The sequence below is a fragment of the Mercenaria mercenaria genome, chromosome 12 (genome assembly GCF_021730395.1).
Source record: "Mercenaria mercenaria strain notata chromosome 12, MADL_Memer_1, whole genome shotgun sequence".
Taxonomy (NCBI): Eukaryota; Metazoa; Mollusca; class Bivalvia; order Venerida; family Veneridae; genus Mercenaria; species Mercenaria mercenaria.
Window position 1 is genome coordinate 29057465 of NC_069372.1, and position 26056 is coordinate 29083520.

At 35.0% G+C, this 26056-nt stretch overlaps 1 protein-coding gene across 1 annotated transcript; it reads right to left on the reverse strand.

Moving 5' to 3' along the window:
- Window positions 1-24997: 24997 nt before the first annotated feature.
- LOC128547527 (uncharacterized) lies at window positions 24998-25589 on the reverse strand. Its single transcript, XM_053520499.1, has one exon. It carries the CDS (start codon window positions 25454-25456, stop codon window positions 24998-25000), a length of 459 nt encoding a protein of 152 aa, XP_053376474.1. The 5' UTR covers window positions 25457-25589.
- Between the last annotated feature and the right edge of the window lie 467 nt (window positions 25590-26056).

Genomic DNA, 26056 nt, shown 5'->3' on the forward strand with positions numbered 1-26056 from the left:
CCCCTGTGACTTGACCTTTGACTTACTGAACCAAAAAACATTACAACTTACATTAAGCCCAATCAGGCTCTCAAGTTTGAAGGTTCTTGGTCAAGTTATTCTCAAGTTACAATGCAGAAATAGTTTTCAATGTACCTGTGCCAGTTTCATGAGCCTTACTTAGGGAAAAGTTATAACTTAAGAGTATGATGCTTCAGGCATCATTTTAAACAGATTCATTTTACCTGATGTCTTGTGGTTTTCAAGTCGTTGAGCAGAAACAATATTCAAGGTTCAGGCCCCTATGACTTTGACCTTTGACCTACTGACCCCAAGGGCACCCACTTCATTAGCACAATCATGCTACCAAGTTTGACGGTTCTGGGTATAGTGGTTTTCAAGTTATTGGACAGAAACTGTTTTCAAGGTTTAGGCATGTGTGACCTTGACCTACTCACCCTAAAAACAATATGGGTCACATACTTCATACGCCAAATCATGCTACTAAGTATGAATCTTCTGGGTCATGTGGTAGTTTTTGGGCGGAAATCGTTCGCTCTGCCAACATGTGGACAGACGGACCGAATACAGACAAACTGACATGAACAACAGGTGCAAGGAAATATACCTCTGCTTCCTCAAATGGAAGCATAATCAGACAGAACAGCTTATGGAGATGTTTGCATTTTCATATTTATAGCTTTGGCGGCCATGTTTTCTGATGAATCAGAATAATTGGAACAATCTTTGTAAAATATTAAATGTGTAAATTATTTTAAATTGGGCATGCAGTTTCAGACAAGAAGATTTTTGAAGTTTCCAGTATATACATATTTGGAAAATGACCATGTCCTCTAGTGGCCATTTTTTAGATAAATCACATAAATTCCAACTGTGTTTGTAAAGTACTACCTGAAACAAAATAATTCGAACAACCTTGGTAGAATGCTAAATCATTTCAAAACTGAGCTAGCAGTTTCTGACAGGAAGATATTTGGAAGATGCAAGACCAACAAAGGACCATTCTAGTGAAGTTTTGTTAAAATTGGCTTTGTGTTTTAGGAGATTTCCTTTCAAGATATTGTGGATAGGCAATGGGCATTCAACAATCCTAAATGCTTACCATAAGTACTCTATGCTCTGATGTTTACTGACATGACTAGTGTAGATGATAAATAAGTGAAAATAAACTTACACGTATGACTCTGGTGTACAGGATAAAGGAGTGAAAATATACTAATACAGACATGACTTTGGAGTAGAGTTTAAAGAAATGAAAAACTAGAAATGTGTCCACGTGGCACAGATGCCCCCACTACATGACAAAGGACACAGATCAACTTTGGGAAAACAATATGTTGCTATTTAAAAAACAAGTGAATGAAGTATTGCCATGCAATACAAAGTCCCCTACTGGAAGGCACCTAATTTTTTCTACTGCAGTATAACATAATGAACTGATATCTGTCAATGATGTATAAACAATATTGTACTACATATACAATATGTTATAACATTATAACAACACACTTGGATTAAAATGTGCATATATAAAAACCCACAGTTGTTTTCATATTGAATTTTTTGGGCTGATTATAAAAATGTTATCATGTAAGTTATTTATAGTAACAACAAAGGGAAATTAATCTTTAAAAAAAAAAAAAAAAAAAAAAAAAATAATAATAATAATAATAATAATATAAGTCCACAAGAAACTCTTTACCAGGTAGAGATAGGTAAAAATACACCTAAAAATTGGATGTAACATGCATGCTGTACCACAGAAAAGTGGTCTCGATTTTTCTCTACCGCCAGTAATAAAAAAGTTACAATAAAATCTATTTATAGTAACAACAAAGGGATGTAATTCTAAAAACAAGGGTGCCTCATGGTGTTGAACATTTGGTCCAAGTTACATCAAAATCCCTCCATGCATGAAGAAGAAATGTTCCATACAAAGTCATTCTTGAATTTGACCTTTGACCTCTAAATATGACCTTGACCTTAGAGCTAGGGACCTGGTTCTTGCGCATGACATGTTGTCTCATCCAGGGGAATATTTGTGCCAACTGATATCTAAATCCTGCTTTGCATGACAAAGTTATAGGCCGGACAGGAAAAAAATCCTCTTGACCTTTGATCTCAAAGTGTGACCTTGACCTTTAAGCTAGGGTACTGGGTTTGCGCATGACACGTCGTCTCATCATGGGAAACATTTGTGCCAAGTAATATTAAAATCCCTTCATGGATGGCAGAGTTATGGACGGGACAGGAAAAAAACTGTTGACCTTTGACCCCCAATTGTGACCTTGACCTTTAAGCTAGGGGTCCGGGATTTGTGCATGACACGTCGTCTCATCATGGGGAACACTTGTGCTAAGTGATATTAAAATCCCTTAATGAATGTCAGAGTTATAGACCGGACACGAAACAGACCCTGTTCATGCTATGTTAACATTTGACTGCTAAGTGTGACCTTGACCTTTGAGCTAGGGGTCTGAAAGTTGTGCATGACACATCGTCTTATTATGAGGTACATTTGTGCCAAGTAATATTAAAATCCCTTCATAGATGGGAGAGTTATGGACCGGACAGGAAAAAAGCCTTGTTGACCTTTGACCTCCAATTGTGACCTTGACCTTTAAGCTAGGGGCCCAGGTTTTGCGCATGACACGTCGTCTCCTCATGGGGAACATTTGTGCCAAGTAATATTAAAATCTCTTCATGGATGGGAGAGTTATGGACCGGACAGGAAAAAAGCCCTGTTGACCTTTGACCTCCAATTGTGACCTTGACCTTTGAGCTAGGGGTCCGGGATTTGTGCATGACACATCATCTCATCATGGGGAACATTTGTGCCAAGTAATACTAAAATTCCTTCAAGGATGGGAGAGTTGTGGACCGGACAGGAAAAAAGCCCTGTTGACCTTTGACCTCCTGTTGTGACCTTGACCTTTGAGCTAGGGGTCCGGGTTTTGCGCAAGACACGTCGTCTCATCATTGGGAACATTTGTGCCAAGTAATATTAAAATCCCTAAATGGATGACAGAGTTATGGACCGGACACGAAATTGCGGACGGACGGAATGACAGAATGACGGAATGACGGAAAGACGGAATGACGGAATGACGGAAAAGAGCATTCCTATAGTCCCCAAAACTGGTTTTCAACCAGTAGGGGACTAACAAGAGCTGTCGGAGGACAGCAACGCTTGACTATTTAACAGCCTTGTCGCTTGAATGAATGAGAAAGTCGAAAAAGGGGCATAATTTAGTAAAAAAGTAAAATAGGGTTATGGAACCTGCATAGTGCTTATCAGCTCATGACAGTGAACTAGTGTGTGAAGTTTCAATCCTTTCCCATTAGTGGATACTGAGATACCAGCTTACATACAAAAACTTAACCAAAAATTTCTATGTTGAAAAAGGGGCATAATTTTGTAAAAAAGCAAAATAAAGTTATGGGACCTGCTTTGGGCATGTCAGATCATGACAGTGAACAGTGTGTGAAGTTTCAATCCATTCCTATTAGTGAGTACTGAGATACCAGCTTACATACAAAACCTTAACCAAAAAATTCTAAGTCGAAAAAGGGGCATAATTTTGTAAAAAAGCCAAATAGAGTTATGGAACCTGTTCAATGTAAGTCAGTTTATCACAGTAAATAAGTGTGTGAAGTTTCAATCCATTCCCACAAGTGGTTACTGAGATACCAGCTTACATACAAAACCTTAACCAAAAATTTCTAAGTCAAAAAAGGGGCTTAATTTTTTAAAAAAGCAAAACAGAGTTATGGAACCTGTGCAATGTAAGTCAGTTTATCACAGTGAATAAGTGTGTGAAGTTTCAATCCATTCCCACAAGTGGTTGCTGAGATACCAGCTTACATACAAAAACTTAACCAAATCGGGACGCGGACGCCGACGCGGACACCGACGCGGACGCCGACGCATGGGCGAGTCCAATAGCTCTACTATTCTATGAATAGTCGAGCTAAAAATGCAAAAAAAAACCATATATAATGTACATATAAACATATATGCTTCCTTGAGATTTTTAGATACCTGTGCATCACCGCATTTTAATGTTGCCTGATCTCAACGATGACTATGCTGTGGTCTGAGAAGTATGTAGACAGGCATGATTGTAGGTAAAATATTTTCGGAGCTACGCGCGACAAAACATTAAAATGACAATTTTTTCCTAGGTCAGGGGCCATAACTCCTACAATACTGAATGAATCCGGACGAGAAATCCCAGGTGCACAACTGCACATGCTGACCAACATTCCAGTAAACATTGGTGACTCTACATCAAATACTTTTGGAGCTACGCGAGACAAAACATTAAAATGACCAATTTTTAACTAAGTCAGGGGCCATAACTCCTACAATACTGAATGAATCCGGATGCGAAACCCATGGTGCACAACTACACATGCTGACCAACATTCCTGCAAACTTTGGTGACTCTACGTCAAATACTTTTGGAGCTACGCGAGACAAAACATTAAAACAAGAGCTGTCTGTAAGACAGCCAAGCTTGACTATTCGAAATATTGTCACAGAAGCAGGAAATTATTACCCAAAATGTTAAATATCAAAAGAGTTTTAAGTTCGGAAGGGGACATAATTTGACCAATACATATCAGAGTTATGGGACTTGTTGCTATCAACTAGTTTTATAACCCTGAAGAAACATGTTAAGTTTCAAATCAATATCAAGGGGGGTATTCGATCTACTCCTTACCACCGAAACAAAATGGCGGCCAAAACTGAAAATGTGAGTTTTTCTTACTTTTTTCCTTTTTCAAGGATATCTAGACAATAGCACATGTCTATCAACCTGTTCCACTGTTTTCTCTATCAACCGGTACCTTTCACTTTGGAAACAGTACTGTAATTTGTCTGGAATGCTGGTCATGAGATTCGAATCGATGAAAAATCCTCCGTTAAACACGGGATAAGGAATAGTGCGACTTGCAAAAATGGTCTTTTTTACCTAATATATCGCAGGTTGTAAGCTATTTTTCTGATTTGAAGGAATATTTCCACATACTTATCTAATACTGTTCGTTTTGTGCAGATCACAGTTCGTATTTTCAAAACACGAGGGCCAAGATGGCCCTAGGTCGCTCACCTAAGAAACACTCCATAACAGTGTAAAACATGTTTGACCTAGTGATTTCATGGAAACAAATATTCTGACCAATTTTCATTAAGATTGGACCAAAAAATTGGTCTCTTGCGATAAAACAAGCATTTTCTTAGATATGACCTAGTTTTTGACCCTAGATGACCCATGTTCAAACTCGACCTAGATTTTATCAAGGCAATCATTCTGACCAAAATTCATGAAGATCAACTGAAAAATACAGCCTCTATCACATACAGATGTTTTTTCTTTGATTTGACCAAGTGACCTAGTTTTTGACCTCAGATGACCCATATTCAAATTCGACCTAGATTTTATTAAGGCAATCAACCTGACCAAATTTCATAAAAATCAATTGAAAAAAACAGTCTCTATCGCATACACAAGATTTTTCTTTAATTTGACCTAGTGACCTAATTTTTGACCTCAGATAACCCATATTCAAAATCGACCTAGATTTCATCAAGGCAATCACTCTGACCAAATTTCATGAAGATCAATTGAAAAATACATCCTCTATTGCATACACAATGTTTTTCTTCGATTTGACCTAGTGACCTAGTTTTTCCCTTTGTATATAGTTACTAATGTTAGAATACTGAAATATCTCTTGAAATTGGACTCAGAGAAAAACAACAGTAGTATTTTAAAAACAATGATTATTACAATGAGACAAGATATAGACAAAAACGTTAATTGTAATAACTGGACCATACAAGTAAAAAAAAAAAATTAAAAACTCCGGCTTTTATGATGTATGGTTAATTCCAGAATCTGTAACTGTTGATATATTTATTCCTATATTTAGGGGCCTTCCTCCGCCATCAAAGCTGGAAAGTCACAATATGACATATTATTGTGTCGGTGCGACATTAAACCCAACAAATTAGATAAAATAAATATTCCTATATTTGGAAACAGACGTCTGTTTCCAAATATAGGAATATTTATTTTATCTCATTTGTATATATATATATTATTAGGTAACTGGAGAAATGATATAGCATTAAGAAGTTCAATGATATTGTATGAAGAATAAAAAAAAAATACTGAAATACTGACAACTTTGAAATATCAGTATATCTGGAAAAGATATTATAAACTTAGAAACATGATAGCCAAAGTTAGATTATCGTCACACAACTTAAACATTGAAACAGGAAGACAGCAAAACATCATAAGAATAGATAGAAAATGTACTATATGCACAAAATTGACATTAAAAGAAAAATACCACTTTGTGTTGGTATGCGAAACCTATAATACTTAAAGGCGTAAGTATATATCTAGATTTTATTACGATCGACCAAGCATGTATAAATTTATACAACTATTAAATTCCACAAATGAAAAAGAATTATATAAGTTAGCCATTTATTGTAAGAATGCTTTTAGACACAGATTGGAATTGTTGAATAGTGCAACTTAACCTAGTATTTGGATTCATACTTTATGTTAATGCTAATTAATGTGTGACCAGCCGTGCGGATTTGCACATAATAATTTAAGATATTTTCCCCAATATATCTATAAGAGTAATGTGTGCTAGTTACTGTATACCTTTGAGTATTCTAATAAAATATCTCTTATCTTCAAAAGGTATACGCAAAAAAGCTCTATTTTTAGTGAACACTTTCTGGCATGTTCAAGATAAATCGTGTATTTCTTTTCGGAAAGGTTTAAAATGATTTTAGGAGTGTTCGTGTCAACCAGTATTGCGCATCTAAGGACAGACAGACAGACAGACAGACATTTCATTTCAAATCAAATAGGCTAAAAAGCCCATGATGACATACATAGTCACAAATACAACAGCGGACAGTGTACAAAAGAAATATATATACAATGACATATATAACACATACGATTAGCAAAACTGACATTGCGTTTAAATGAACCCCTATTAGATGAGGTAAGTACATGTATTCACCCGGAGAAGGCCGGTAGAAGATAGAAAGAAGTTACCAAAATAATGTCTTAGAAGAATACATTCAAATATATTAACATTACTGCGACATTTCACCTTTTCGTTTAATATTTACCAGGAAGCAGGATAACAACGAGGCTGGTAAGCCGATTACAAAAAGTAGTTCCACAATCAGTTTAACTCGTTATTATGTAACACATTTGAAAACCACATTTGAACAGAAACAACTACAAAAAGACAACAACAACACAATGCCACATTAGCTATATAAGTACAAATGTATATATAATACACAGTACATAATATTATGTACTACAATATGGATGCCAAGCCTTGTCGAAAATAAAAATACAAGACTAGCTATCCTACATATGATTTACATTTAATAACAACATTTAGCTTTGGAAGACCTTATACGAAATCAGCGAAAAATAAGGTCAAATTATTTATACCCTAAATAAAAATTTAAAAGAGAAAGTACAAGTTCTGTAATATAGTATCGTATCATTGGTCAGTAAACGTAAAATTAGAGGAAAACAATTAAGATACTTTACTTTGCCAATAGAAAATATAGGTTATACATATTTATGATGAGTCCTTGAAGAATTACCTATACAAAAGTGTGTTTCTTGTCTTAAAGGCTGTATGTGTATAAATACCAAGATTTTTTATTAAAGCTTTGTTTTCTGACATCATAAGTTCAGTAAATTTAAACATGTTCGGTCTTATCCAAAATCTACGAGGTATATATCGCTGTCTTATATCTTGGTATAACGTGCATTCAATAATAAAGTGATATCCATCTTCTAATTTGCCTCAGAGTATGTATTTTCTATCAGATATGGGTGTACGTTGATGTCTATTCCATCTACCTGCTTCAATTTGCAATCTATGGGATGATACTCTTAAACGAGTTAAAGCTTGACAAAACTTATTAATATTAAAACAATCTAAGTATGGTTGAAAACGAAAACTCGAAATAGTCTTATAAAATAATGCCCTACTAGAATTTTGTATTCTTTCATGCCATTTTTGAACAAATTGATCATTTAATCGTTGCTTTACCAACGAAAGGAATACTTTGTCATCTCCTACACCTTGATAAATCCAAGCTTCTGCAAAACCAAGAAAACATAGCAAGTCTTTTAAATAACTGCACCAATTACTTTTATTTGGATTATGTTCAAAATCACTTTTTAACATATTGTATGCTAAATATACATACTTATTTCCACTTAATCTTAAAATTCTCAACCAATATTTAATGACACGAAACATATGAATAGTTTTGAATGAATATCGACCTAATTCGCCATAAATGAAATCATTTTGTGTAGTTTTCTTGACTCCAAGTATTTTTTTACAGAATTGCATGTGAACCCTTTCTACAGACAAGTTATCAGAAAAACACAATACTTCACAGCAATAGTTTAAGATAGGGGAATCAAGTTTATCGGACAATTCTAGCTTATGAGATGGTAATATATATGTAAACTTATACAAATATTTGTTTAACTTAAGGATAGCTTTAAGTGCTTGACCCGATAAAGTATCTAAAGCACTACTCACAGAACCACCAGGCGTAAAAACAATATCTAGATAACTAAATTTGTTCACTATTTCTACAGGCTGTCCATTGTAATAAAACAGTGTGTCCCTAGGAAAGGCCCCTCCTCTTCGAAAAGCCATAATTTTTGTTTTAGCAACATTCACTTTTAGTTTCCACATACAACAATATTCGTATAATAAATCGACTTCTACAGCATTATTTGCAAATATGACTATATTATCAGCATATAATAGCAAGAAGAGTTTAAAAGTGTCCATATCTAAACCTTCCATATTGTTGTTGATAAAAGAATGTTCAAGATCGTTGATTAGCATGGAAAAAAGGAAAGGGGACAGGCATTCACCCTGTCTTACACCTAACATACATGTATATTCGTCACCTAATTGATTACAATACTTAACTCTTGATTTCACGGAGTCATACATAGATTTTATAATGTGTAAAATATTTCCCCTAAGCCCAAGTTTAATTAATTTATACCATAGATGTTCAGGTACCACATAGTCAAATGCCTTGGTATAATCCACAAATAAAGTATAAAGAGACTTTCCCTGGTTCAATATATGACTAATTAAACTATTTAAAACAAATACATTATCTACAGTTCTCATATTTGATCGAAATCCTGCCTGAGCGTCGATGTACACATTGTAATTTTCTGCCCAGTCTTTTAAACGGTTGTCAATTACTCGAGTAAACAATTTTCCCAAACTACTTAAAAGGGTGATACCTCTATAATTTTCTACATTGTTAATGCTTCCTTTCTTATGTAATGGTATAACAAAACCCTCAGACCACCTGGTAGGAAAGTATCCTAGATCAAATATTTTGTTGAATAGATTTGTTAACACTGGCAATAAGATTTCCTTTCCGGAGATAAAGAATTCATTAATTAAGAGATCTGGACCACCAGATTTATTGTTTTTCAGCTGTTTAATTGCTTTAGATATTTCTGAAGGAGAAAACTCACAATTCAGTTCCTGAAACATTATTTTAAACTCATTATTTTCGTATTTTTCTATAAAATCAATTACGTCGTCGTTTGGAACAAAAAATCTGTCCTCAGGATTATTAACTGCCTTAAAATATTCCCCAAAAGTTGAAGCTGATATATTAGACTGTTTTAAACCTGCTGCTTCCTTTAACATCTTCCAATAAAGACGCGCATTACTATACCTCATGTTTAACAATTTATCAGTTTTAGATTTATCATACCTGAACCTACATAAAAAATAGTACATTGACGAAGTACAGACTTGTATTCGGATCTGGCCGATACCATATTTATTCTATTCTCGTCATTTTTACAGTTTCTATATTTATCTAGACATTTTAAAAACGTATTTCTCTTTTCAAAACAATCTTCGTTGTACAAAGGTTGATGACTATCAGAACTATAAGAACTACCCAGGTTATCATCACGTGACCGATTAATAAAAGGAGATGCTACACTATGCAATACATTTTCAAAATTCTGTATACAATTATCAATACCTTGCTTTGTAACACAAGAATTAATTTCATCCGTTAAAACAGCAAAAGAAACAAAACCTTCTTCACTATTCAGTTTATCAATATATTCTTGTTTTTTCTCAGGTTTCCATGTATATTTAAAATTTACACCAGTATTTTCAGCATTATTTGTTATATTATTTACTTCCCGCACAGACTGTGTGTCAAATACGAAGGTAACATTCATTAAACAGTGATCTGAAACAATATTCGGTTCATCTATATCAAAATTCAATATATTTTTAAACAAATCGTTTTTACAAAGTAAATAATCTACAACACTGCTACCTCTACTAATAAACTTTGATAATCTGGCAGTTGACCTGAATACAATCGACACTGTTTATTGTCCAATACAGGTAAATCCAATAATTGCTTTGCAATAGATATATGGCGGATTATCTTTGAACATCCCTGGACCTATTGGACTCAACTGCCACATTATCAAAGTTTATTAGTATGTGTTACACAAGTAAAATTACCAATATTACAATCATTACCTTTTCTACCATAAACAATACGATAACCAGTCTGCTTACAAAAATCTAACAATAGACGACCGTTATTATTGACATGACCTTGATCTTTTGATGACCTTTTACACGGACGATCAATGATATAGCCATCGGGAAGTAAATCACTGTTACCAGAATTTAATTCGTCATGCTCTACATAATCAGGCAGTACAGATGTACGCGAGTTGAAATCACCAAAAATTGTATAATTACAATCACTACGGGACAGATTTTCAATATATACAACAGAGTCAACTAATCTGTCAAAGACATTATTATCGACCATCGAATACCTACTACTATCGTCCGGAATGACGTAACACAGTCCAATGTAAAAATCGTCTACAGTACATAGTTTTTCTGCGGGAATTCTTAGCCAAATGATATCATCCTGCGAAGAGTACACTAATCCGTTATCACAAAAATATTTATTTCTCACATACAAATGTAGATTATAATCCCACCAGAATTTCGTTTTGATGTAGGTTTTAAGTTTTCCCTGTGTAAAACAACATGCTCAAACCCATCTACATGAAGCTCTGAAAAACTATCAGTCCAAGTTTCTGTAAATAAAACTATATCATTGTTCTCGAAAATATCAAGCACATATTCAGATTTCAATTTATTCGTTCGTTTACCACATAAACCATTTACATTCAAATATGCACATCGCAATGTGACCTTCTCCCGAACGTCCTAGCTACTGACCTCACTCCCCCGCTCACCAGAGTTCGGTGTATTCTCATTTATGGTTTTTCTATTTATAGTAACGGGGGAAAACCTATTTCCGTACCGCCTGTAAGGGCTAGCTGAATCTGCGCGACGCTGAACTCGATCTCTGGTACGGGAAACGTGTGACACAGAGCGACTTTCAGTAGGTACAGTAGGCCTGTCATTTTCATGGTTACCAGGAGACTGATTCCTGTGACTTATCAGAAGAGTTTGATCATTTTGAACAGTATTAGACGGATTTTGATCAGACTCCACTCTGCCACTTGCTGCTGATCCCTGAGAGTTTTGTGACAGTTGCGCGTTCTCTGTATTAGTTATAAATGGCTCATTTAAAACATGTGACGTGTCACGGATCAATGTCGAAGTTTCGTGTAAGCTAGATTGATTCTGCGATGTTGTATGAACGTTATGCACATTGATCTGGGGCGAGTTACTCTGCGAATTTATGGCACCAATGGGGAGTTGGGTATTTGAATAATCAACACCGGGGTTGGGCATGACTGTCACATTTTGTTGCATGCCAGGGGTGTATCCGGGCGGGGGGTTTATGTAAGATGATTCTTGCAAACTTGTTACCGGGAAACCCGGGGGAGGTCCAATGTTCCTGCAGTTAATAACCAAAGTAGGACAGTTCTGTTGCACAAGGTTGGTTCCCAGCGCTTGTGTACCGGCTTGCGCTACCTGACTTTGGCTTGGAGCAATTAGTGGAAAACTCTGAACAGGGTTTAATATCAGATGTTGTGAAATGATTTGTTCACTACCTTGGCGAATCTGGTCGGTCATATCCGGGCTGGTTAATGTGTGAACGTCAAACAGCCTGTCAGAATTCACATATCGTTGCCAGTTGGGGAACGCATCATGTATGACGCGTCCGTCTGCCACGATCTTTGCTGGAAAAACTAAACTAGCCTTAGTTCTCGGGTGCTCCTCACGATATCTCTTGAGCAGCGGCCAAAGACGGGAACGCTCTTGCTGAATTTCTTTTGGATAGTCACTGTCAATGGAGAAACCGGGAAAAATTTTCAGCTTGCTCGCACTACCGAGAATGTACGCAACATCGCCGTAATATCTAAATTTGTTATTATTGGGCGCTTGTTAAAGTTCCTGCCTTGAACACGGGCACCTAATCTGTGCGCACGCGCAATATATACCTCCCGAAGATCAATGTCTAATTTGTGTAAAAATTCACACACTAATTCATAGCAATTCTCATCCCTGCTTTCTGTGACCCCTCTGAAGATCATATTGTTACGTCTGGACCTAGCTTCTAAGTCAATAGTTTTGTAGGCAAGCCCTTTCATTATTTCAGTTTGCAAGTCTGTCACTCTGGCTACCTGCTGCACTTTTGAATCCATCTGCACTAAATGGTTACGAAAGTTAGCTAAACCTCTACTACAGTTCAATTGTTCGTATATTGCAATTCATCATACATTTGTAATAATTTATCATCTATCGACCCTGATATAAAGTTCTGCCTAGGGCTAAGTGTATTGTTACCGTTTTCTTGGTTATCCATTTCCCGCTCCCTGAGAATTTCAAATCGATTTTGTGTATGTACCGAGTAAACGTCTGAATTAAACTCCATAAACACTTCACAAACACTTCCAAAGTCACAAAAATTCGTTTGCAATAAGATCAAGTATCAATCCAAAGTAGAAAAACGTTTAGATCCAACCGTAAAATCTACTTTATAATAATAAATATTGAATAAAAATCTCACAGCGATAAAAAGTACGTGTCCACTGTCCGCCATATTTAATTACTCATGACTTTAACTTTATGTTAATGCTACATGTAATTAATGTGTGACCAGCCGTGCAGATTTGCACATAATAATTTTAGATATTTTCCCCAATATATCTATAAGAGTAATGTTTGCTAGTTACTGTATACTTTTGAGTATTCTAATAAAATATCTCTTATCTTCAAAATGTATACGCAAAAAAGCTCTATTTTTAGTGAACACTTTCTGGCATGTTCAAGATAAATCGTGCGTTTCTTTTCGAAAAGGTTTAAAATGATTTTAGGAGTGTTCGTGTCAACCAGTATTGCGCATCTAAGGCAACCCTTGCATTTTACCAGACTGCATACTTTTACTCTATAATTATACTAGACGTATAGCGGTACGAAGTGACAGACACTATTGTCTCGCGCGCTACTTTCAACGTATGATACAACTGAATGACAGAGTACTTTGTATGCTACAGTAACAGTATTCACCTTTGTATAATAGCTTATATTGTACATTCGTTGAAGAAGGAATATCCCTGAAGGAATATTACTTATAAAACATTACATGTGTGTCTTTTATTCTCACAGCAGGTCATACTGCAACCATTATTGCAGGCATTTTAACTAAATGTTCTTTTGGTCTGTTCACTCTCGCATTACTATGCATGTTTTAGTATATTTTGTTCTAATAACGATGAACTGTACATGATCAATAAATTACTGTTCTGTTCTGTTATGTACTGTAAACGTTTAATAGTCGTCTGCTTAGATATTCCCCTCAATTCGGGAAACACCGGAAATTTCCGAGCCGGCCCTTCGTTGAAACATCACTGAAAAGAAAAACAAAAAAAAAAACAAAAAAAAAACAACATTGTTTTTCTTTGTTCATATTTTGCGCAATATATCAACGAAAATTACTTCAATGGAAAGCATGGGTGGTTATTGAACAGTTTAAAAGGGTACGTGAAAGCATAAACTTACAATTTTTAAGTGATATCATCATTTAGAGGAAAGATTAAAACAACTTTTTCCGCCGAATTAAGCCATTTAAAAGATATAACAAGTAAGTCGAACTTATCCTTTATTTTGTGTGTTAGAAAACCAATAATATCAATTACTGGAAAAAATGGAAAGTTGGATATGTTTAATCCCAATTTTTCAAATGCTTAAAGTTTAGTTATATTAAAAACTATGTCAGGGCATCAACAAATGCAATGGATTTAATGTTTGTTGTAAAGGTTGACAGTTCACCTTCGGGTGTGTAGGTAGAGCTTTACCAACTCCAGTGGGTACTTCCTGTATGAATGACACTCTCGGGAAATGTGTGTGACCAGGATGTGCTTCTGTATAGCTGTAAATCAAGATAAACTCATCTATCTACAATAAGACAGTGAAAGAATATGCAACCTGCGTTTAACTTATCCATGTAAAATTAACATAACGACATTGCTTTCTATGGTAATCTGTCAGCAGTCAGACAATATAATAAATATATACCTAATACTAAAAGCTGAATCAGAAACTTTTCTAATTTTAGTAATTATTATTCTTCAGCAATCAGCAATTATGCTTCCTTTGATACTGTTTCAAAGTGAAGGAAACCTTATTGCTTTAAAAATGCAATTCCACAGGCTAATAAATCAATAAGATTTCATCATAGCAAAAAAGGTTTGGTCCAAACCTATTATTGTCTTTGTAGGTGAAATAAGAAACCGTATACAAAATTCCGATTGCAAGATGCAAACATATGTTGATTGTTTGGCAGACAAGCTTGTCATACATAACGCAGCTTTTATCCCGATTTTTTTAAACGTTCAGAAGGCAAGACAATCTAAATTTATTTTTCAATTTGTTCATGAATCGAATACTTCATTTCTATAGCAATATTCATGAGACCTACGAGAAAATGTATATAGGGCCAAAATGGCTCTCTTAGGCTTGAAAATGATGGTCAATATGGCGCCCAAAACACCAGAGCTTCGACTAATTAAGTCGAACTTGACATAAACACTAGAGCTGTGACCCTAAACATTAAATCGAACTTGTCATGAACACTAGAGCTGTGACCTAAACATTTAGTCGAACTTCTCATAAACAACAGAGCTGTGATCCTAAACATTAACTCGAACTTGTCATAGACACCAGATATGTGACTCTAAACATTAAGTTGAATTTGTCATAAACAATAGAGATGTGACACTAAACATTGAGTCGAGCTCGTCATAAACAATAGAGATTAGACCCTAAACATTAAGTCGAATTTGTCATAAATACCAGAGATGTGACCCTAAATTTAACGTTAAGTCGAACTTGCATTTTCCACTACCTCTCATGAAAAGGCTCTATCAAACCGAGTCTGCTATTAATTTGCTTGGTTGCATTTTATGCTTCCAATGGATCTTCATACAGATTTTATTGTCATAAACACCAGAGATGTGAAGCTAAACATTGAGTCGAACTTGTCATAAACCCTAGAGATGTGACCCTAAACATTAAGTCGAACTTGTCATAAACAGTAGAGATGTGACACTGCAGTCGAACTTGTCATAAACATTAGGGGTGTGAACCTAATTACTGAGTCGAATTTGTCGTAAACAATAGAGACGTGACCCTAAACATTAAGTCGAAAGTGTCATAATCACCAGAGCTGTGACCCTAAACATTAAGTCAAACTTGTCATAAACAGTAGAGATGTGACCCTACAGTCAAACTTGTCATAAGCATTAGGGATGTGAACCTAATCACTGAGTCGATTATTTCGTAAACACTGTAGATTTGACCCTAAACATTAAGTAGAACTTTCCAACAAGAGATGTGACTCTTAACCTTAAGTCGAACTTGTCATAAACACCAGAGCTATGACCATAAACATTAACACGCCTGGTAAACAACAGAGCTACCTTTTTCGGAGGTATACGGTAAATTGCTCTGTCGCAACTTCCGAGGTAGCGCACGTCGCGATAAAAGAGCATCAACAAAGGTGAGTGTCATCATATTTTTTGCATTTTTACAAGCAGTGTGTCGAATATCAAAAATCGGGGAATGGTAGGCGTTGTAGATATGATTTAGCTTAACAGAGAACTTAAAGTTTGCTAATTTATTCTTAATTTGCGGTCGTGGTGATGTTTACCAACGAGTTGATTTAGCAGTGAATTTGGCCGTTTCGTCATGAATGCAGTTTCATTGTCAAATATTTGCATTTTAACTAATAGTCAGAAGCAAACCGAGTAGGCGTGAGATAGCTATAAAGTATACAATGCATTTGGAAATAAAATATGTACCGAAAATGGCTTGGGAGTAAAAATATTCACTTTTTATTGTGAGAGACAGCTCTGTCGATAAGGAGATAGTCATGTCGCTAAGGAGATAGCTCTGTGTTGCATTAACAGTTTTTAGCAGTGTTGAATGTATCAGGATAGTAGTTATGTCCCGTTGTCAAATTTATACGGAATTTTGTATACGGTTTCTTATTTCACCTACAAAGACAATAATAGGTTTGGACCAAACCTTTTTTGCTATGATGAAATCTTATTGATTTATTAGCCTGTGGAATTGCATTTTTAAAGCAATAAGGTTTCCTTCACTTTGAAACAGTATCAAAGGAAGCATAATTGCTGATTGCTGAAGAATAATAATTACTAAAATTAGAAAAGTTTCTGATTCAGCTTTTAGTATTAGGTATATATTTATTATATTGTCTGACTGCTGACAGATTACCATAGAAAGCAATGTCGTTATGTTAATTTTACATGGATAAGTTAAACGCAAGTTGCATATTCTTTCACTGTCTTATTGTAGATAGATGAGTTTATCTTGATTTACAGCTATGCAGAAGCACATCCTGGTCACACACATTTCCCGAGAGTGTCATTCATACAGGAAGTACCCACTGGAGTTGGTAAAGCTCTACCTACACATCCGAAGGTGAACTGTCAACCTTTACAACAAACATTTAATCCATTGCATTAGTTGATGCCCTGACATAGTTTTTAATATAACTAAACTTTAAGCATTTGAAAAATTGGGATTAAACATATCCAACTTTCCATTTTTTCCAGTAATTGATATTATTGGTTTTCTAACACACAAAATAAAGGATAAGTTCGACTTACTTGTAATATCTTTTAAATGGCTTAATTCGGCGGAAAAAGTTGTTTTAATCTTTCCTCTAAATGATCACTTAAAAATTGTAAGTTTATGCTTTCACGTACCCTTTTAAACTGTTCAATAACCACCCATGCTTTCCATTGAAGTAATTTTCGTTGATATATTGCGCAAAATATGAACAAAGAAAAACAATGTTGTTTTTTTTTTTTTTTTTTTTTTTTTCAGTGATGTTTCAACGACGGGCCGGCTCGGAAATTTCCGGTGTTTCCCGAATTGAGGGGAATATCTAAGCAGACGACTATTAAACGTTTACAGTACATAACAGAACAGAACAGTAATTTATTGATCATGTACAGTTCATCGTTATTAGAACAAAATATACTAAAACATGCATAGTAATGCGAGAGTGAACAGACCAAAAGAACATTTAGTTAAAATGCCAGCAATAATGGTTGCAGTATGACCTGCTGTGAGAATAAAAGACACACATGTAATGTTTTATAAGTAATATTCCTTCAGGGATATTCCTTCTTCAGCGAATGTACAATATAAGCTACTATACAAAGGTGAATACTGTTACTGTATCATACAAAGTACTCTGTCATTCAGTTGTATCATACGTTGAAAGTAGCGCGCGAGACAATAGTGTCTGTCACTTCGTACCGCTATACGTCTAGTATAATTATAGAGTAAAAGTATGAAGTCTGGTAAAATGCAAGGGTTGCCTTAGATGCGCAATACTGGTTGACACGAACACTCCTAAAATCATTTTAAACCTTTCCGAAAAGAAACACACGATTTATCTTGAACATGCCAGAAAGTGTTCACTAAAAATAGAGCTTTTTTGCGTATACCTTTTGAAGATAAGAGATATTTTATTAGAATACTCAAAAGTATACAGTAACTAGCACACATTACCCTTATAGATATATTGGGGAAAATATCTAAAATTATTATGTGCAAATCTGCACGGCTGGTCACACATTAATTACATGTAGCATTAACATAAAGTTAAAGTCATGAGTAATTAAATATGGCGGACAGTGGACACGTACTTTTTATCGCTGTGAGATTTTTATTCAATATTTATTATTATAAAGTAGATTTTACGGTTGGATCTAAACGTTTTTCTACTTTGGATTGATACTTGATCTTATTGCAAACGAATTTTTGTGACTTTGGAAGTGTTTGTGAAGTGTTTATGGAGTTTAATTCAGACGTTTACTCGGTACATACACAAAATCGATTTGAAATTCTCAGGGAGCGGGAAATGGATAACCAAGAAAACGGTAACAATACACTTAGCCCTAGGCAGAACTTTATATCAGGGTCGATAGATGATAAATTATTACAAATGTATGATGAATTGCAATATACGAACAATTGAACTGTAGTAGAGGTTTAGCTAACTTTCGTAACCATTTAGTGCAGATGGATTCAAAAGTGCAGCAGGTAGCCAGAGTGACAGACTTGCAAACTGAAATAATGAAAGGGCTTGCCTACAAAACTATTGACTTAGAAGCTAGGTCCAGACGTAACAATATGATCTTCAGAGGGGTCACAGAAAGCAGGGATGAGAATTGCTATGAATTAGTGTGTGAATTTTTACACAAATTAGACATTGATCTTCGGGAGGTATATATTGCGCGTGCGCACAGATTAGGTGCCCGTGTTCAAGGCAGGAACTTTAACAAGCGCCCAATAATAACAAATTTTAGAGATTACGGCGATGTTGCGTACATTCTCGGTAGTGCGAGCAAGCTGAAAATTTTTCCCGGTTTCTCCATTGACAGTGACTATCCAAAAGAAATTCAGCAAGAGCGTTCCCGTCTTTGGCCGCTGCTCAAGAGATATCGTGAGGAGCACCCGAGAACTAAGGCTAGTTTAGTTTTTCCAGCAAAGATCGTGGCAGACGGACGCGTCATACATGATGCGTTCCCCAACTGGCAACGATATGTGAATTCTGACAGGCTGTTTGACGTTCACACATTAACCAGCCCGGATATGACCGACCAGATTCGCCAAGGTAGTGAACAAATCATTTCACAACATCTGATATTAAACCCTGTTCAGAGTTTTCCACTAATTGCTCCAAGCCAAAGTCAGGTAGCGCAAGCCGGTACACAAGCGCTGGGAACCAACCTTGTGCAACAGAACTGTCCTACTTTGGTTATTAACTGCAGGAACATTGGACCTTCCCCGGGTTTCCCGGTAACAAGTTTGCAAGAATCATCTTACATAAACCCCCCGCCCGGATACACCCCTGGCATGCAACAAAATGTGACAGTCATGCCCAACCCCGGTGTTGATTATTCAAATACCCAACTCCCCATTGGTGCCATAAATTCGCAGAGTAACTCGCCCCAGATCAATGTGCATAACGTTCATACAACATCGCAGAATCAATCTAGCTTACACGAAACTTCGACATTGATCCGTGACACGTCACATGTTTTAAATGAGCCATTTATAACTAATACAGAGAACGCGCAACTGTCACAAAACTCTCAGGGATCAGCAGCAAGTGGCAGAGTGGAGTCTGATCAAAATCCGTCTAATACTGTTCAAAATGATCAAACTCTTCTGATAAGTCACAGGAATCAGTCTCCTGGTAACCATGAAAATGACAGGCCTACTGTACCTACTGAAAGTCGCTCTGTGTCACACGTTTCCCGTACCAGAGATCGAGTTCAGCGTCGCGCAGATTCAGCTAGCCCTTACAGGCGGTACGGAAATAGGTTTTCCCCCGTTACTATAAATAGAAAAACCATAAATGAGAATACACCGAACTCTGGTGAGCGGGGGAGTGAGGTCAGTAGCTAGGACGTTCGGGAGAAGGTCACATTGCGATGTGCATATTTGAATGTAAATGGTTTATGTGGTAAACGAACGAATAAATTGAAATCTGAATATGTGCTTGATATTTTCGAGAACAATGATATAGTTTTATTTACAGAAACTTGGACTGATAGTTTTTCAGAGCTTCATGTAGATGGGTTTGAGCATGTTGTTTTACACAGGGAAAACTTAAAACCTACATCAAAACGAAATTCTGGTGGGATTATAATCTACATTTGTATGTGAGAAATAAATATTTTTGTGATAACGGATTAGTGTACTCTTCGCAGGATGATATCATTTGGCTAAGAATTCCCGCAGAAAAACTATGTACTGTAGACGATTTTTACATTGGTCTGTGTTACGTCATTCCGGACGATAGTAGTAGGTATTCGATGGTCGATAATAATGTCTTTGACAGATTAGTTGACTCTGTAGTATATATTTAAAATCTGTCCCGTAGTGATTGTAATTATACAATTTTTGGTGATTTCAACTCGCGTACATCTGTACTGCCTGATTATGTCGAGCATGACGAATTAAATTCTGGCAACAGTGATTTACTTCCCGAGGGCTATATCATTGATCGTCCGTGTAAAAGGTCATCAAAAGATCAAGGTCATGTCAATAATAACGGTCGTCTATTGTTAGATTTTTGTAAGCAGACTGGTTATCGTATTGTTAATGGTAGAAAAGGTAATGATTGTAATATTGGTAATTTTACTTGTGTAACACATACTAATAAACTTTGATAATGTGGCAGTTGAGTCCAATAGGTCCAGGGATGTTCAAATATAATCCGCCATATATCTATTGCAAAGCAATTATTGGATTTACCTGTATTGGACAATAAATAGTGTCGATTGTATTCAGGTCAACTGCCAGATTATCAAAGTTTATTAGTAGAGGTAGCAGTGTTGTAGATTATTTACTTTGTAAAAACGATTTGTTTAAAAATATATTGAATTTTGATATAGATGAACCGAATATTGTTTCAGATCACTGTTTAATGAATGTTACCTTCGTATTTGACACACAGTCTGTGCGGGAAGTAAATAATATAACAAATAATGCTGAAAATACTGGTGTAAATTTTAAATATACATGGAAACCTGAGAAAAAACAAGAATATATTGATAAACTGAATAGTGAAGAAGGTTTTGTTTCTTTTGCTGTTTTAACGGATGAAATTAATTCTTGTGTTACAAAGCAAGGTACTGATAATTGTATACAGAATTTTGAAAATGTATTACATAGTGTAGCATCTCCTTTTATTAATCGGTCACGTGATGATAACCTGGGTAGTTCTTATAGTTCTGATAGTCATCAACCTTGGTACAACGAAGATTGTTTTGAAAAGAGAAATACGTTTTTAAAATGTCTAGAGAAATATAGAAACTGTAAAAATGACGAGAATAGAATAAATATGGTATCGGCCAGATCCGAATACAAGTCTGTACTTCGTCAATGTACTATTTTTTATGTAGGTTCAGGTATGATAAATCTAAAACTGATAAATTGTTAAACATGAGGTATAGTAATGCGCGTCTTTATTGGAAGATGTTAAAGGAAGCGGCAGGTTTAAAACAGTCTAATATATCAGCTTCAACTTTTGGGGAATATTTTAAGGCAGTTAATAATCCTGAGGACAGATTTTTTGTTCCAAACGACGACGTAATTGATTTTATAGAAAAATACGAAAATAATGAGTTTAAAATAATGTTTCAGAAACTGATTTGTGAGTTTTCTCCTTCAGAAATATCTAAAGCAATTAAACAGCTGAAAAACAATAAATCTGGTGGTCCAGATCTCTTAATTAATGAATTCTTTATCTCCGGAAAGGAAATCTTATTGCCAGTGTTAACAAATCTATTCAACAAAATATTTGATCTAGGATACTTTCCTACCAGGTGGTCTGAGGGTTTTGTTATACCATTACATAAGAAAGGAAGCATTAACAATGTAGAAAATTAAAGAGGTATCACCATTTTAAGTAGTTTGGGAAAATTGTTTACTCGAGTAATTGACAACCGTTTAAAAGACTGGGCAGAAAATTACAATGTGTACATCGACGCTCAGGCAGGATTTCGATCAAATATGAGACTGTAGATAATGTATTTGTTTTAAATAGTTTAATTAGTCATATATTGAACCAGGGAAAGTCTCTTTATACTTTATTTGTGGATTATACCAAGGCATTTGACTATGTGGTACCTGAACATCTATGGTATAAATTAATTAAACTTGGGCTTAGGGGAAATATTTTAAACATTATAAAATCTATGTATGACTCCGTGAAATCAAGAGTTAAGTATTGTAATCAATTAGGTGACGAATATACATGTATGTTAGGTGTAAGACAGGGTGAATGCCTGTCCCCTTTCCTTTTTTCCATGCTAATCAACGATCTTGAAGATTCTTTTATCAACAACAATATGGAAGGTTTAGATATGGACACTTTTAAACTCTTCTTGCTATTATATGCTGATGATATAGTCATATTTGCAAATACTGCTGTAGAATTACAAAAAGGTATCGATTTATTATACGAATATTGTTGTATGTGGAAACTAAAAGTGAATGTTGCTAAAACAAAAATTATGGTTTTTCGAAGAGGAGGGGCCTTTCCTAGGGACACACTGTTTTATTACAATGGACAGCCTGTAGAAATAGTGAACAAATTTAGTTATCTAGATATTGTTTTTACGCCTGGTGGTTCTGTGAGTAGTGCTTAAGATACTTTATCGGGTCAAGCACTTAAAGCTATCCTTAAGTTAAACAAATATTTGTATAAGTTTACATATATATCACCATGTCATAAGCTAGAATTGTTCGATAAACTTGATTCCCCTATCTTAAACTATTGCTGTGAAGTATTGTGTTTTTCTAATAACTTGTCTGTAGAAAGGGTTCACATGCAATTCTGTAAAAAAATACTTGGAGTCAAGAAAACTACACAAAATGATTTCATTTATGGCGAATTAGGTCGATATTCATTCAAAACTATTCATATGTTTCGTGTCATTAAATATTGGTTGAGGATTTTAAGATTAAGTGGAAATAAGTATGTATATTTAGCATACAATATGTTAAAAAGTGATTCTGAACATAATCCAAATAAAAGTAATTGGTGCAGTTATTTAAAAGACTTGCTATGTTCTCTTGGTTTTGCAGAAGCTTGGATTTATCAAGGTGTAGGAGATGACAAAGTAATCCTTTCGTTGGGAAAGCAACGATTAAATGATCAATTTGTTCAAAAATGGCATGAAAGAATACAAAATTCTAGTAGGGCATTATTTTATAAGACTATTTCGAGTTTTCGTTTTCAACCATACTTAGATTGTTTTAATATTAATAAGTTTTGTCAAGCTTTAACTCGTTTAAGAGTATCATCCCATAGATTGCAAATTGAAGCAGGTAGATGGAATAGACATCAACGTACACCCATATCTGATAGAAAATACATACTCTGTGGCAAATTAGAAGATGAATATCACTTTATTATTGAATGCACGTTATACCAAGATATAAGACAGCGATATATACCTCGTAGATTTTGGATAAGACCGAACATGTTTAAATTTACTGAACTTATAATGTCAGAAAACAAAGCTTTAATAAAAAATCTTGGTATTTATACACATACAGCCTTTAAGACAAGAAACACACTTTTGTATAGGTAATTCTTCAAGGACTCATCATAAATATGTATAACCTATATTTTCTATTGGCAAAGTAAAGTATCTTGATTGTTTTCCTCTAATTTTACGTTTACTGACCAATGATACGATACTATATTACAGAACTTGTACTTTCTCTTTTAAATTTTTATTTAGGGTATAAATAATTTGACCATATTTTTCGCTGATTTCGTATAAGGTCTTCCAAAGCTAAATGTTGTTATTAAATGTAATCATATGTAGGATAGCTAGTCTTGTATTTTTATTTTCGACAAGGCTTGGCATCCATATTGTAGTACATAATATTATGTACTGTGTATTATATATACATTTGTACTTATATAGCTAATGTGGCATTGTGTTGTTGTTGTCTTTTTGTAGTTGTTTCTGTTCAAATGTGGTTTTCAAATGTGTTACATAATAACGAGTTAAACTGATTGTGGAACTACTTTTTGTAATCGGCTTACCAGCCTCGTTGTTATCCTGCTTCCTGGTAAATATTAAACGAAAAGGTGAAATGTCGCAGTAATGTTAATATATTTGAATGTATTCTTCTAAGACATTATTTTGGTAACTTCTTTCTATCTTCTACCGGCCTTCTCCGGGTGAATACATGTACTTACCTCATCTAATAGGGGTTCATTTAAACGCAATGTCAGTTTTGCTAATCGTATGTGTTATATATGTCATTGTATATATATTTCTTTTGTACACTGTCCGCTGTTGTATCTGTGACTATGTATGTCATCATGGGCTTTTTTGCCTATTTGATTTGAAATGAAATGTCTGTCTGTCTGTCTGTCCTTAGATGCGCAATACTGGTTGACACGAACACTCCTAAAATCATTTTAAACCTTTCCGAAAAGAAACACACGATTTATCTTGAACATGCCAGAAAGTGTTCACTAAAAATAGAGCTTTTTTGCGTATACCTTTTGAAGATAAGAGATTTTTTATTAGAATACTCAAAGGTATACAGTTACTAGCACACATTACTCTTATAGATATATTGGGGAAAATATCTAAAATTATTATGTGCAAATCCGCACGGCTGGTCACACATTAATTAGCATTAACATAAAGTATGAATCCAAATACTAGGTTAAGTTGCACTATTCAACAATTCCAATCTGTGTCTAAAAGCATTCTTACAATAAATGGCTAACTTATATAATTCTTTTTCATTTGTGGAATTTAATAGTTGTATAAATTTATACATGCTTGGTCGATCGTAATAAAATCTAGATATATACTTACGCTTTAAGTAAATCTTTTTCCATAGAAGAGTGAAACATGACGACTCTGGAGTTCTCAGGTCTGCTCTCTCCAGCATAGAAATAACTTCCCAATTTTTGTCTTGCAACCTGGTAGCCATAACCCAGCCACTGCATTGATTTGCAATAGATGATGGTGATAGGAAAGGTATCCTGTTTTTTCATCAGTTCATCTATTACAGAACTGAATATGTAATAGTATGGTGTTTCTGCACAGTTTCCTTTTGCATTTGGACTAGGCCTGCTGGTAACTATCAGTGCAATGTTATTTTTGGCAGGGCTTGCACATATTGCAGAGAAGTCTTTCATAAGAAGGCTCTGACTGATCTGCTTCTGCCCACATTCTGTTACTGTTGCTGACAGAGCAATGGTTCTGCATTTAAGTACTGACCTTATCTGTGCAAGTTTCTTGAACTGTTTCTGAAGTCTTGGCCCCATTCTAAAATGCAATGAGCCTCATCAATCACCAAGTACACATTGATGTTTCTTTGCCTGAAATTTTCTGAAGAGAAGTAGTCATTAAAGTTTCTGTTATCAAGTTCATCCTCAGGATGACTGAACATGTAATTAATCTCTCAGTTTTTAACTGGTGTAAGGTCAGATTTTAGGTGCATTGCCATGCTGCTGTTGTTCAATAATGGCATTAAGAGGAGCTATTATAAGAACTAAACACCTAGTGTCAAAAAATGGAAGGAGCTCATATATCAAAGATTTGCCATAACCAGTTGGCAAAGAACAAATACAATCCTTTCCTCCTGATATTGTCAGTATTGCTTCTGTTTGAAGTTCCTTTAAATTGTCTATATTCAGACCAACTGCCTTATTGTATAGTGCCAATGCATCAGAAATCTTTTTACCCTGGAAGAAGATTACACATACATATGTTAGGAACAATTATTTAATTTTGTCTTAATAACTGATTAATAATGAATACTTGATTATGATTAATAATGGTTTTATCCCATTTTCTTGACATGTATGTGAAATTTGCATTAATTTTTAGAATAGATCTGCTTATAGTATACAGTAGTTTAATTG